The sequence below is a fragment of the Columba livia genome, chromosome 2 (genome assembly GCF_036013475.1).
Source record: "Columba livia isolate bColLiv1 breed racing homer chromosome 2, bColLiv1.pat.W.v2, whole genome shotgun sequence".
NCBI classification, from domain to species: Eukaryota; Metazoa; Chordata; class Aves; order Columbiformes; family Columbidae; genus Columba; species Columba livia.
The window spans coordinates 61,442,619-61,457,245 of record NC_088603.1 but is presented as its reverse complement, the minus strand read 5'-3'; the positions used below and the strand labels follow the sequence as shown (position 1 = coordinate 61,457,245).

General features: G+C 35.9%; 1 protein-coding gene across 9 annotated transcripts in view; it reads left to right on the top strand.

Moving 5' to 3' along the window:
* RECK (reversion inducing cysteine rich protein with kazal motifs) overlaps nucleotides 1-14,627 on the top strand; it is a 70,192-nt gene that overhangs the window by 20,075 nt on the left and 35,490 nt on the right. For 4 of the 9 annotated variants that reach the window (XR_010470223.1, XM_065052199.1, XM_065052197.1 and 1 more), the window contains exons 5-8: nucleotides 4,484-4,569; nucleotides 6,888-6,935; nucleotides 7,948-7,989; nucleotides 9,593-9,670. Coding sequence is in view for 6 of the 9 variants with exons in the window: in XM_065052199.1 (XP_064908271.1) it covers nucleotides 4,484-4,569; nucleotides 6,888-6,935; nucleotides 7,948-7,989; nucleotides 9,593-9,670 (254 nt within the window). In the remaining 3 variants the exon portion in view is untranslated. Of the gene's footprint in view, nucleotides 1-3,927; nucleotides 4,027-4,483; nucleotides 4,570-6,887; nucleotides 6,936-7,947; nucleotides 7,990-9,592; nucleotides 9,671-14,627 lie in introns of all 9 variants that reach the window. The other 5 variants (XR_010470224.1, XM_065052201.1, XM_065052198.1 and 2 more) reach the window with 4 other exon arrangements.

Here is a 14,627-nt window from a genome sequence, read left to right as displayed (position 1 = left end):
TTTCTTTTATGGCTCATCCTCACAAAACAATATGTGTCTTTGCCAAGACAGTGTTGTAAGCCTCAGACACTTAGGACTAGATGTTCAGGAATGTAACTGTTCTCTGAAATAAAATTATTTTTCCATGTTTTCTGAAGGCAAATATCATTAGTTTGTTGGTGTTTGTTTATTAAATCCAATAGGCCTACGGAACATGTATTATTTTGGGTGACTTGTCTAGGAAGTTAAAGTTTATGACCATGCACACACAATACTGTTCAAGCAAATGCTTACAAAAGGTGATTGAGTGATCCCTAGCCTGGAGGGGCAGGGTGGGCAGGAGCACAGAGGGGAGAGCAAACCCAGTAACTTATAATTCTAGGTGATACCTATGTTCTGATTTTAAGCTTTAGCTTTTCTTGTAAGCAGACTGTAGAAGACTTCAAAGAGACAACAGAATTTTGACGTGGGCTTTCTTGCACTCTTCTTGGCACATGCAACTCTCGATCATGAGAGCCTAGTTGTTTTTCACTTATGTTTCCATCTTCCTTTTTGTTTTCCTCCCTATTTTCCTTGGGATCACAGTGATCCAGCATTTCTCAGATATTTTCAGAATGTAAAATGTTTCTCTCATCAAAAAATGAGAGGTGACATTCTAACTTTTCATGTTTATGCAGCTTTTAACCTCTGTTTCTAACTTCAGTACTTCAATTATTGTGGAGACTGCAGCAAAATGTTTATAGTAAGGAAAAAATGTGCGTGTGTTGTAAATCATATCACTAATGTGATGTGGCTTCTAGAAACTTTTTGGAGGAGATGTGGGACAAGAGCCTGTGTTACACAACTAGCTGATCTTTTATAGTTCAGGGTTCTGTCTTGTACTTCTGTCAGTTAATTTGGTGAAAAATCAGACTGTGGACTCCAATCAATTAATTGTGCACTGAAGGTGTATATTAATCTAGAAATGCATGCATTTTAATTACATTGACTACACAATTAATTTATAAGTTGCTGTATTAAAATTGCAGCTCAGCACTTTTTGAACATCAATTTATTTTTCCACAAGTTTGTCTGCTACTACTAAATATTGTGAGGAGAGAGCTACTTGCCAAGAAAGTACTAACTTTGGCTGAAACTTATCAGCATTCTTAATTTGTCATGTATTTGTAGCTTGCTTCATTCTTTTAGTACAGTTTAGTTCCAGTAAAAGTATGTCTGAAAACCACAGGCTCCATATTGCACAAAATAAGGATGCTTGACTGTTCAGTGATGATTCACTGGTGACTGTCCAGTGTTGACATTGCTGCTAAAGCTGTTTACCTGTATTAATCGTGTGTTTCTCCTGGATATAGCTAGTTATTTGTCAAGGCTTTTGATTGCGGGGTGACAATAAAACCCTGGCAGATGTATTGTTAATCTCCTCTCCTCTTTCCCTTCCCACTTCAGCCCCCTTCCTCTCCCCCTTTCCCACTAAGGACAGGTGATCAGGAGGAAAAGAAGGACAGAGAGAAGAGAGTTGGAAAAAATAAAAATGTTTTACTAATGCTACTAATAAGAATAGAGAAAACAATACAAAATATACAAAACCAATCTTGAAAGTCCCAGCAACTGCAGAGCCGGTACCCGAAGTCCTGGATTGGACTCCGCAGCCAACCGGAGCTGGATTCAGTCTCTCACTAGGCCTCAGTTTGCAGGGATGACTAGCAAGGTCCTCTCCTAATGTCGGCCATAAGCACAAGGGGATGAGATCCTTGTGATCTCCCACTTTATATGAAGTATTCACGTGAATGGGATGTTATACTCAGTTGGTGAGTTTCTTGGTCACCTGCTTCTCATTGCCCTTCTCGCGAGAGGTGCACCCATGCTTACTAATAACTTCGCATTCCATTGCTATGTTTACCAAAACATGTATCTGGTTCTCCAGGAAAATGCAGCTAATATGAAGGCTTTAGCTGTCAGGCAAATTCGCTAAAAGAGAAATGTGTTTTTAACAAAACCAGGACATTATTGCAGCAGAGATTACTAGATATCTTGTTTTCATATTGCACGTGATATTTCTTCTGCATTTTTTTAGATTGCTTATGCCTTACAATATCAATCCTACTAATAAATATTCTACCAAACTTTGCCATTTTGATTGAAAGGAGTCTGTGTATAGGTCCATATATGTAAGTTATGCAGAAACAACTATTACGTTATTTTAGGCCTAAAATAAAATGTAGCGGGTAGCTGATTTGGCAATTAACCAGATATGCATTAATAGTTAAATGTGTGTGCATGACTTCCATGTAGGCTTTTGAAATTAGTTTAAAACAATGCATCAAATAGTGAATTTTTGAACATCAATTACAAACTACTGGTGTGTGCACAAGAGCCATCTCTTTTAATACTTTCAGAAAGGTGTTTGATCTGTGAAAAACTAATTCAATACCCTAATTATGGAAGTGGAAGGTGAGCTGAATCTACAGTTGTTCTTGACCTTCACGGCTGCTTTGAACTAGTTTGAATTGGAAAGGCGAGCCAATACTCTGAATAGATGTAAAGAGGATTTGGACAGTCTCCAAAAAGACAGGTTAATCATGGGCCCACAGTGCTGCCCAGGAGGTCTGGACCATCCTGATGGCAAACAGCTACTTCAGACTGACAAAATGTGGGCTGCAGCCAACAGCTGTTCTTCACCTTTGCCTCTTGGCTCCCTCCATCTGCTTTGCATTCCTGCTACCTGGCTTATGTCAGGCATTAAGATTTTAATAAATGTAATTTATATTTTAATTTTCTGGGAAAATACGTTAATTTAGCTGAAGATTTTTTTTCTCCTCCTTTATAAATTCACTACTATTTGTTTTCTTAATCTGCCCATCAGAATGTCATGAAAGACTGATTCTGGTAAGACTTTCTATGCCACCTGTGTAAAGCCAACAAAGTGTATTTTAAAGGCAGTTTTGTTCATGAGAGATACATGAAATAAATATTTTGCATTGATGGCAATGATTTTTTTGACTTTTTTCCCAGTATTTTCTTGACATTTGAATTTAAGCTCACTGGTCTCATTCCTAGCTCTTTTACTTCCTTTTTTTAAAGTTGGACATCTGATGTGACTTTTCTGAAAATACTTGAGAGCATTTTTTTAAATTAAGTGGTTAATTCTTTTACTTTATACTTTTCATTTCTACATACAGAATATAATTTGTACATGCCCTAAGATATTGCTTTATTTTTAAAATATTCATAACAAAAATGAGTGCTTTATTCAGGTAAATAATTCCACCCTTCTCACTAAGAAAAAGGTGTAACAAATTTGCCACAGCTGTTGGGTACCTGTGTAGGTTTAACTTTCCCTTTAATTATTTCTATCTTTAAAGTTACGTGAGAAATGGACACAGAAATGCATTCTTTTATTTGATTTCTAATCTCTTGAAAACATAGAAAATCTATATTTGTTAATAGATTGAGAGGATGAAACAACTTATTGCAGCAGTTTGCTTTTCTATAACTTTATGGTAAGAAATTAAGATAATGAAACAAATGGAAAAAGAGAGGCAGGAAGATGTGAAACTTTTATTGCAGGTGATTCTGGATATGAAACCACATTATTGAGGGGGATAAACTGCAGAGGAAGTGTTGTGGTTTAACCCCAGTAGGCAGCTAAGCCCCACACAGCCACTCGGTCCTTCCCTCACCAGTGGGATAGGGGGAAGTATCGGAAGGGTAACAGTGAGAAAACTCATGGCTTGCAATAAACAATGTAATAATTACAAAAATGGAAGAAGGAAAAAGGTTGGGAAAAAACAAAACAAACAAACAATCAAAAATAAAAACAAGTGATGCAAAAGAAAACAGTTGCTCCCAACCAAACAACCAGTGCCCAGCCAGTCCCCCAGCACGGCAACCCCCACCTCCCGGTTTTATTGCTGAGCATGATGTGATATTGTTTGGGATACCCCTTAGGTCAGCTGGAGTCAGCTATCCCAGCTGTGTCCTCCCAGCTCCGGTGAAGAAATTTAAGTCCATCCTGAACAAAACCAGTACAGGAAGATTGAAGAAAAAGTAAGAAACATATTCTGCATTGACAGAGTTGGTAGAAGAATATGCTGTTGAAACCAACAAGAGCACATGTCTGTGGGAAATAATGTTGTTGATTCTAATGAGTTTTTTTTCCTCTTGGCTTATATTTCAGATTAGATTAATCAAATTATCAAACTCTGATACTTCCTGTGAACATATAAAATGGTTTGCATAAAGCACATTTACACTTAGTTTGTAGAAGTTACTTTATAGTTGCTAAATTCAGCATTTATTAAGGCACATACTTGCTCTTTTCTTGCTTTCAAGTTGGTTGAGAATTTTTTCAAAAATTCCAATAAAATGTAATCTGTTAATAGACTTCTTGAGTGAGAACAGAATTATAAAATTTTAAATGTAGCTGACTCATGGGAAGGGAAAGGAAAACAATGGCATAGTTTCTCTTTCTACTGTAATATGTAATGTTATCTTATTTTCAAAGGAGTTTTGAAGAAGTCTGATGGGTGGGTTGGTTTAGGTTGCTGTGAGCTAGCTATTGCTGTGGAATGTCGCCAAGCATGTAAACAGGTAAGTCTTTCTAATAGTTTTTCTGTGGTTAATATCAAATTATGTCATGTTGAATTAATTTATGTATTGCTGTTTATGAACTTCCGTCTTAATGCAATTTTTTTACATCAAATTATCTCATGAACTCTTTTTAAAATTGCAAAATATGTCTAGATACTTCCCAGGAAGTACTACTGGTGATAAATGCCAGCAACCAAATTAAAAAACAAAACAAAGAATTTATGTTTTTAAAGTGAATTTTCAGTAAAAAAGTCGAAGTTCAAGTCTACCAAGCTGAATACCTAGATTTAAAAAACTGCTGGATTTTGGAGGGGGGATTTTTTTGGATACTTATTTTCAACTCTGCTGTAGGACTAGACTGCTTCCTATGACTTGATGAGCCTGAAGAAGAAATTTTAAGAATTTAGGGTTAGCTGTGTTCTTTTTGTACATTCTGATGCCACATATACCTGCTCAGTAATGAAGATACAGTTAAGATGAAATCGGATGGTGTTTATTACTTTGATGCTGCGGAAGTCGCAGTGTGGGAGCTGGTGAGCTGGCTGCTGGCGCATCCTTCCACCGCTGCACTTGGCAAATGGAGCTAATCCACTTAGTTTTGATTTGCAAACAATAGGCACATGATTATTGCCAATACACTCTAGTATTTTACTTCGTAGTAATTTGTTGACTGAATCCGTAAAGATTCTGCAGCTTTTTTTGGTTATGCTATCCTTAGTTTCTTGAATTTTTTTTTTTTTTTGGTCACAATCTGTACATGAAAGTCATTATTTTAAAATAATGCTGAGTGGAAGGCAACATGTAGCTGTTTTGACACTCTCTTTTTTGTTGCAGTGTAATGTTTAGTGAGGCAATATTGTGGTTACAGCTGCAGATAGATTTTTGTGCCTCTTTAAAGAGGTTTTTGTTCATCAGATGGAAGAAAGTTGGGTTTGGTGTTACAATATCACTATTTTTGTCAAATGACAATTTTAAGCATAGTACGTAAATTTAGCGGTTACCTTTTTATTAAAAATCTGTGAAGTATGTTGTGTTTTGGTTTTGTTTTTTTTTTTTTCTTTTCCAAATATATGCTTGTGACCTTAAAAACATCTTCAAAGTCAAAGAGCATATAATTATTAGTCACCATCCTTGTAACTCAGTTCTGGAAAAGAGATGTACGTAATATTCACTGTAGTATCTTGCACATTACCTGTGTAATCTTAATCTTGGACCAGCCACCTACTGCAAATTGTTGTCATGCAAAAAAAAAAAAGGCAACCTAAAAAAAAGCATATAGTTTGAACTACTTGACAAGAGATGAGCAGTGAGTACACAAATGTGAGTAGTGTGGAAAAGAGATGAGGACTGAGTAAACAAATGGTACTTCTGACCTTCTGACAAGAAGATACATCTATCTTTTTCCAAATGCATTCCTTATCAAAGTTTTCAAACTTATCCTAAGTATTTTCAAGACCTGATAAAAACACTTCCATTTATTGCAGTGTTCTATAAAATTCTCTTAATTTTATCTTATGATGGTTATATAATTTCTCATTATTCTCCGATTCAGATGCTGTTTGGTTTGATAGCAGACTCTGCTATGTCATAATCTTGCCTATATTCTGTACTTAAGCTGACTCCTGTTGATAGGTTTCATATTATTTTCATTTAAATGAAAATATAGATACTTGTCAAATGTTAGGGATAATGGGAAATATTTGGATTTTAATTTTGATTCTTGAAACTTGAGGGGGTTTGGGAGGCATTTTGATGTGATATGATAGGTCCGAGGTCAGACTTTACCCTGGTATTTTAAACTATTGGAGGGAGAAATAACTAATGTTAGTAGTAACAATAATTTTGAATATCTGTCCTCTGAAAAAGTAGCAAAAGTTACTGTACAGTAAAAACTGACCTGCAGTTTTTAACGGAGAATTTCTACTACTCAGTTTGACAATAGGAACTGGAGGACTGTGCGTACAAGAGGGAGGAGAAGGGAAAGGAGCACGTAAAATGGTGCTGAGCATGCAAAATGGGGACATTTTTATGCTCCAGTTCTTCCATTTCCTGAATGTTTTCTGTATTCTGCTCTATGTTGCAAACCTTTCACAAAAATAAAGTTGCTTTGTGTGCTTCCAGTATTAGCTAACTTGGTGCAGAAATACAAGATTTTGTTTTTTAGTTAAATGTATTACTGACAGTCATGGATTCTGCTTTGTTTCTTTTTTTTTTTTTCTTAAAGCTTTAGGTTCTTAAAAAGGAACATTTAAATAGGTTGTGAATCCATGGTTATCACAGTTAATATAAAGGCAGAAACAAATTTCTCTGTCTTGCAGGCTTCTGCAAAGAATGATGTTTTAAAGGTCTGCAGGAAGGAATATGAGGTATGTGTATACATGTCTGGATGTATCTTATTAAAAATCAACTGTTTTATAAATTCTCTAAAAAATATCTTGTAGAAGAGAGAAGGTCCAGTCTTCTTATAACTGCATTTCTGGATATGCTTATTGTCATCCAAATGTAAATTCTCTACATCCAAATGTAAAAACTCTACAGTTTTGAGGTTTTTTTTAAGTACAGTCAGTTTCTGTAAAAATGGCTTGTCTTGTTTTAGATTTGCATATACCTTAATTGGAATTAAAAAGATGCAATTTTCAAAATGGGAACATGGATTCCAAGCAAGTTTGTTTCATAGGAGTTCTGGTGAAAGTTGACATTCATTGTGAGCATTCATTCTGTCAGAAACATTTCAGCTCCTATAGTGGGAGAATCAGCTGAAAAAATAAACTCAGGAAATAACTTCTAAGTATCCTATCCTAATGTAAATAATTTCAAATGAATTTTTTTGTCCCATCAGTGAAACTATGAATGCTTGCAATTATTTTTACTGTTCTGCTCTTAAAATTAATCATCAAGATATTTTCAGAAATCTGCCTATATTCTTTTTAACACGTCTTATAGAAATGGTATTCTGTTAGGACTTCTTTCCTTTAATCTGTTCCTTAATTAAAAGCCATATTCTTTCGCCTCCCTTTCATCTTGTTTCCTCCTGCCTTGAATTAGGTAGTCCTGCATAAATCCTGCTCATAATCAAAAGTTAAGGATATTGGACAATTCTCCTGATTTGGGCAGCATTGTAGCAGGTTTCCTATGTTTTCTGGGAAACATTACTTTTTTCCCTTATGATCCTTTTATCTAAATAACCTACAGAGCATTTTCCGTAGACTCTTCACTGTTGAAGTTACCATAGCGTGTTCTCTTAAAAATGAATTTTCACTTTAAGTCATTCTGTCTACTCTCATGCTGTGATATACTATACTGTCAACATCTGTAAACTTCTCCTCTGTTATGCTGGTCTGTTTCCTTCTTTTTTTCTGGATTTCTGCATTGCTGTAGGAGGTGGGCCAATATGGGTTGAAGGAGAACAAGAAAGGAAAGGTAAGAGATTAAAGAATGACTACAAAATGGTGATAGTCATCTTATTTACTTTTCCTAGTTTTTATTTTTCCAGTTTTTATCTGGAATTTTGGAAAGTGGGTCCCTGAGTCTTATTCAAGAATGATCTTGCTGTTATTGTACCTTAACTCTTATCTGTGCAACACTGAAGGAGGGAGAAGAATGATGGAAGAAGGAATCAGTTTTCTGGTTGGTCAAAAAGGAAGGAGAACTTTTTTAATGAGCACTAAGAGTAGTAGATACTGATACTGTGTTAGGGATGGAAATTAAGTATCTGATGTGGTAGATCTTCAGTTTTTACAGAATTCTGTATGACAATGTTTTTTCCTGTACATCTAGGCTTACAGGTACTGATAAGAAATAGTACTTCCAATGCTCTCAAGAGGCCCATTGGTTACATAAAATTCAAGGGACTTTTGCCTAAGATAGGAGATTAAAAAAAAATACTTCTGGAGAGAAACCTGCACTCTTCACACCCTACTCATTCTTTCTATTTAAAAAAAAAAATAATAATCTTGCTGTGTTGGTGACTGCGTCTTGCTCCCTCTGTAGTCTGTAGGTAGCTTCTGTGACTGGTAACGTGCTTTGTACTCAGTTGGATTGGCTGGGGAAGAAACTGAACGGAGTGGCTAGTTAAAGCCGAAAGAGATTACATATGATCAGAAACAGCCTGTGAATCACATAAATGCGATGTCATACACACTGTGTTTGCCTTTGCGTTTAAGAATTTTTACTTCATTCACTAAAAATGGGGATCCAATTTGAGAATTAGTGTGTAATATAGATCATAGTGCTTGTTCATCAGCTCTCTAGTCTGTCTGTTATTGAGGCATTGAATATGTAAGTACATGACATGTAAGTAAAAACTAGCTGAATTTACAATATAAAAGTATAATTCTCTTTTTGTGAACACTCTCATAGCTTACCAACTTTCATAGCTTACTTACATACTCACGTAAGGATTTCCCAGAGGATTTCCACAAGCTTCTTACAGTAATTGGCTAAACTGTGCATAGTACTCCTCTGTAATCCTTCGAGATTAGGGAAGCAACTTCATGAGTTACTCTTCAGTTTCCCACTGAAGCATGAAGAATGAGGTAAGTCTTCAAGGGTAGGACATAGGGTTCAGAGCAGTGATTAAAAACCTGAACTCCAAGCAGGGAGGTAGTTTGCAAAGTCTTAGGTTATATAGTAGCAGAATCACAACAGCATTGATGTGACAGCTCTTCACAGGATTAATTGAAGGTGCTTTTTCTGCTGATCTGTTGGATTACTTTTACTGTAAATATTTATGAAGCCTGTGATTCTTCTAATTTGGAGATTTTACACATTTTAGAAATAAATCATGTTGTAATAACCTATTCATTTTTGATCAGTGCATTGAAGATTGTGAGTCGTATTAAGCATATTTATTTTCAAGTGGTACTGCATACAGAAATGAAAAAATTTAACACAACTTGCTGAGTATTTTTAGTGTTACTGAAATGTACTTTATTTGCCTTCTTTTGAACGTTTATTCTGGCAGTTCTTTCCCCCATCTTCTGCTTCTCAGATACTAATTTTGCCATCTTCATTTTTTCTCTAGTTCTATGCATCTCAACTCTTATCTGTCATTACTTCTTCCAGCTTTCTGCTATCCTGTTCACCTTCCTCTAAAAAGAAGGTAGGTAATAGTCAAAGGAATAAGAATGAAATGGAGACCGTATGGATTGTATTTGGGATTTTCTGATAAAAGTTTTGTGTAAAGTTGAGGTTCATTTCTTGAAAAGACTGCATGGACTACATGTTTGGAGGAGCATCTGAAAACAGTTTATAAAGCTTGAAACAAGCTGCAAAAGCTTTATTGCATTTAAGGTGACTTTTCTTTCTTCTGTGCAAGGAAAGGGTAGTACTAAAATTGCCATTAGATTGCAATTCTTGAGTCTCTACACTGCATACTGTGAGTTCATGTCTTTGCACATTAAGAAGCCGATTTCTTATTTCATGTGTACTAAATAAGACATTCAGACTTCTCTAGTTAATTGGCATAATGAGATCTTTGCAGCAGCTGAGTGCCATTAACATCTGCCATGCAGTCAAAATATAATTGGAAATGTTGACAATTATTTAGCTTCTGCTCTTAAAACTATTTTTGACACACGGTAGTGCATGCTTTTGATGTCCCTGGGCTGCTTAAAGGTATTTTTGCTCTCACAGGTTTGAGCACTGTTTATTTTAATGTGACTGTGCTTTCTTACAGTTTTTAAATGCAGAATCTTCAAATACAGCGCCTGCAGTTTCACGTGCTGTAGTAGGGATTCAGAAAAGTATTCACTGTGCTACACTATTGGCTTTATTTTCTAGGGTCATACAGTCCTGCTTTACACAGAGGTTTAGTGAATGCTGGCTACTAATTGACCTTTCTGAAAAATGCAGTCAGCAAATTTTAGTTCTTGTCTAATAGTTTGTGCAGATCACACAGAGACAATAGATTATAACTCAAGGAGCTGTTTAGAACAACGTTCACGAAAAGGTTCCAGAATAGTTTTAATGAACTGCTAAGGCATAGGGCTGTGTGTGGCCTCTGTAAGTACTACTTAATGGATTCAGGGTGGTCTCTGACCATATACTACACATTGCAGATACTATTATTGTCATCTTACTTTCTGGTGCTTTTTGTCTCTATTTTCTACTGTTCAAAGAAGGTTGATAGAATACTCAGTGATCTTCCCAAAATTTAAGTTTCAGTTATTTTTGTTCTACCTGACTGTACAAGTGTTCTCACTTCTTTACTGGTTTATGTAATTGAGGAAAATCTTGGCTTTATTTGTTAATTTAAAGTTAACAGATGTGCAACATCATTTGAAACTTCAGCTGACTCCACTAAACCTCTGTATGTTGCCTTCTGACTTTATCTTCTGTTGATAAATTCAAAGATTAAATTAAGTCAAGGAGAGATTAACAGGACTTTCATTGCTGTTCTCAGAGCAAAGCATTTTGTTTCCTAGTGTATTTGTAATACTTCTAAATTAAGATGGCCTTAATTGGATAGGATCTATATTCAAATATTTAACATCATTAAGTTGCCCAAGATAAGAGTACTAAACTTCTTTTTCTGCCAGAGTTAGCAAAATACAGATACCATGATAATTTTTAGGGAGGAAAATAGTATTTGGTTTTTAGCAAAATACTCTTAATTTCTGGTGTGAAAGAACCGCTTTGCTGTCACTTTTCACTCAAGACACAAGAAGCAGCCATTTAGAAAAAATGCACTTACAACATAAAAACCTACCTCAAAATGCAGAAGACTTCTTCCTTTAGCAAAATGTTCTGTTCTGTTTGTGTTTGTGTGCATGTATTTTGGTTTTTGAGCCGTTACCTGCAGCTGATGAGCTCCAAAAAGAGCGAAACCAGTTAGGTCCTGCAGTACTGGCTACAATCTTTCTTCAGGGAGATTCTGGTGAGGAAGACTGGACAATGTTCTCTGCTGGATAAACTTCAGTTGCTTTTTTCAATTTCCATAACACCAAAAGATCTTCGAGGCTGTTTTCTTTAAGGCATACATGGTTCTGCTGTGTGTATCTGCCTACCACTTTCCATTCCTTCGCTTACAGTCTCACTGGCTTTAATTGCCAGTTTCAGCAACGTTTGGTTTTAAAAAAAAGTCTGAAAGAAGGGATTAATGTACAAGTAAAATAATTATGTTTGTGTTTTATACATTTCAATGTTGCCATCTTTGTTCTCTTTATATACAAATCAAAAATGGAATATCAAACTGTGTGTCTAAACAGTTGTACCTTTTTATACTCATTTTCACAGATTTTGATGACTTAGTTGTTCCTTTAAAAAGAACATCCTTTTCTGCTCTTTTTTTTTTGTGGGTTTTGTTTTGTTTTTCCTTACCTACATATCTGTTTTATCTTTAGCTTTGTTTTCTCTGTCTTTCTCTTCTGAGAGTTAGCTAGCAGATTCAGAAGGAAGCTCGAGTGAGCAGAAAAGCTGATAATTCCTTAAATATGACTGCTGATTTACTAGAGATGGACATTAACACTGTGTTCTCTAATGAAGTTATGGTTAGTAATTCAAATCAGACTGTCTAACGCTGTTATCAGCTTTATTTACAAGCAGGTGACTACACACTACTTTTTGTTTTCCTTAAAGATTCTCTCATGTCTGTATAGCTACACTCCCCACGTGTGTACCTGTACTTTCTGGGAAACTGAACAATTACCCAGACCTACACAAAGAGCAAAGTCAGCACCCAAGTTAGCACTACAGGCACACCAGTTTCGTGAAATAGGGTGGGTTGCTTTAAGAACTCAGTGTAGTTGAAGCTCTTCCCTTTCCTTCCTGCACCTGCCCATTCTCCACACACATTCCCTCCTACTGGTAGCCATACAAGTATACTACTTCTTACCTTACCCTGCATCTGGCAGCTCCTTCTAAAAGATGACATCTAAAAGACTATTCTATTCCGTTCCATTCCATTCTATTCTATTCTATTCTGTTCTGTTCTATTCAACATAGTATTATACCTGTTGAAATCGCTGATTTAAATTCCTAGGAGATGAGAAAAAGGAGTTTTCAACAGGATCACTGAGAAAAATCAGGTCATGAGATGATGATTAGTGCCAGAGCTGGTGTAAAGGCACACACAAGACTATACAGCTGGGAACAGGGAGAGAAGAGTTGAAAACAAGATGGAAAAGAGAAGACCACCTCATCTTAAGAAAAATATGAGCATTATTACAGTGATTCAGCAGTCTCTGGAACTATAGTTTCAAAGTACAGAAAGAAGAAGAGTTATTATCTGGTTAGGACATCCTGCTTGTGTAAAATCGGTGTCTAAAATTGCTATAAGAAGATAATTTTGTCTCGACTTGAGCCCTTCTTAGAGGGAGAATATTGGTAGACACTGTAATCTTCTCAACATTCTTCTCTTGTTTGTGTGTAGTTACAAGCTGCAATCTGAGCTAACAGGGCCAATGACACAGCTATCCCTGAACTCCTTTTGTAACACTCGAGTTACTTTTTTGTAACATTCAACTTCTAAATAACATGACAATTTTTAGCTGAGTTTATGTCATGATTCTTAAGCATGGCCAAATCTTTGGTATATCCAGGACAGACTTCAGCCTTTTCGTGAACCTCTACTGTCTCAGTGCATTAACTAATAAAGTTACAGCGTTGCTTTCTACCTGGCTGGCTTGTATGCCAGTGCTTGATACAGGGTGGGCGTGGAGAAGTCTAATTTGAGCACCTTCTGAGGACAGTAAGTTTTGGGTCAAAGTGATGTTGTCTATGACAATTCCTGTCTGATAGTTGTTTCTTTTTTCATACGTGGAAGGTCCCAGAGAAACCAGATGGCCCCATTGAAACAGTGACTTTCTGGTGACTTTCTGGTAGCATTCTGGCAGAGACAGAATGTATGGTGCTGTAAATATGACATGGGCCTTTAGGCAGCAGTATAAATCAGTTCTTTAGAGATGCAGGATGGTGATTCTCTCTACATGTTCTGTTTCCCTGAGTTCTCTTGTCCTTCATCTGTGTTACACAGATGGATGGGTGACAGGATTTGCTTTGTGGACAGTAAAAGGGAAAATCTGAAGTGGGTCAGATGAAAATGGGCTGCTGAGGAGTGTTGCTTCAAATTCATTCTCAGTCTCAGAGAAATTATGCAGTGTCTGTGCTATTGGGAGAAAATATCTAAAATTTGGTAGAGGATATTAGAAGCGTGAAAATAAAATGTCTGAGTTGTTACTTTGTGAGGTTTTGGGTGTTATTTTATATAAGGCAGACTTTTGAATTTTTGTATGAAGTGTTCTCAATAGACCCATGCTTTTATTCGTGATGACTAAAATTATAAGTAGCTGGTGTTCATAGAAAACCAACTTAAATTTTCAAGTTAGATTTGTCTTTATTCTTTTAAGGTCATTTTAGGAGTGCCATATCTGCCGTGGTTTACCCATGGTTTAAATTAGTTTCTGACTGTAAATAAAGTGGCACTGCTCCCTACAGTATTGGGACTGTCCTCTTTAAAATGTTGCGTTTAACTGTTAACATATTTGACTATCCAAAAATATATTATCCAAAAGATGATATAATTGTGAGACTGTAGAAAACAGGATTGTGGCACTGTGGTTTACATGGCATAAGGAATAATTGGCAAATTGGAACTTGTGATTTAAAATACAGCATGAAATAAAATCATTGATGGCATGATACAACCTGAAATATCAAGGCTTAATTCTTTTCAAATCTAAGTTAAAATGTGAGTTTTCCATGTTTTGGTATGGTAAATCATTCTTTTGGATCTTCAGATTTTCATCAGGACTGTCTATGCAGGAGTGCAGACTAGTTTGAATGCTAATTCATACATAGGGAACCAATCTGTGTTCTGAAGTGTTTATTTTTAAACAACAGAAAAGAGGATGAAGACAGCTATAGAAAAATAATATTTTTTAAAATAATCATGTTTTTACTTGGGTACTGACAAAACTTGCATGAGGAAAAAAAAAATTAAAAAGGGAAAGTGGGATTGTAGAATTCTCCATTTCTTTAGTAGAATACATGTGCTTAATGAGTAGTGGAAGTCAGGTATGGAGGGGGTTCAAATTTCTCTTCTTTTTCACAATCATATT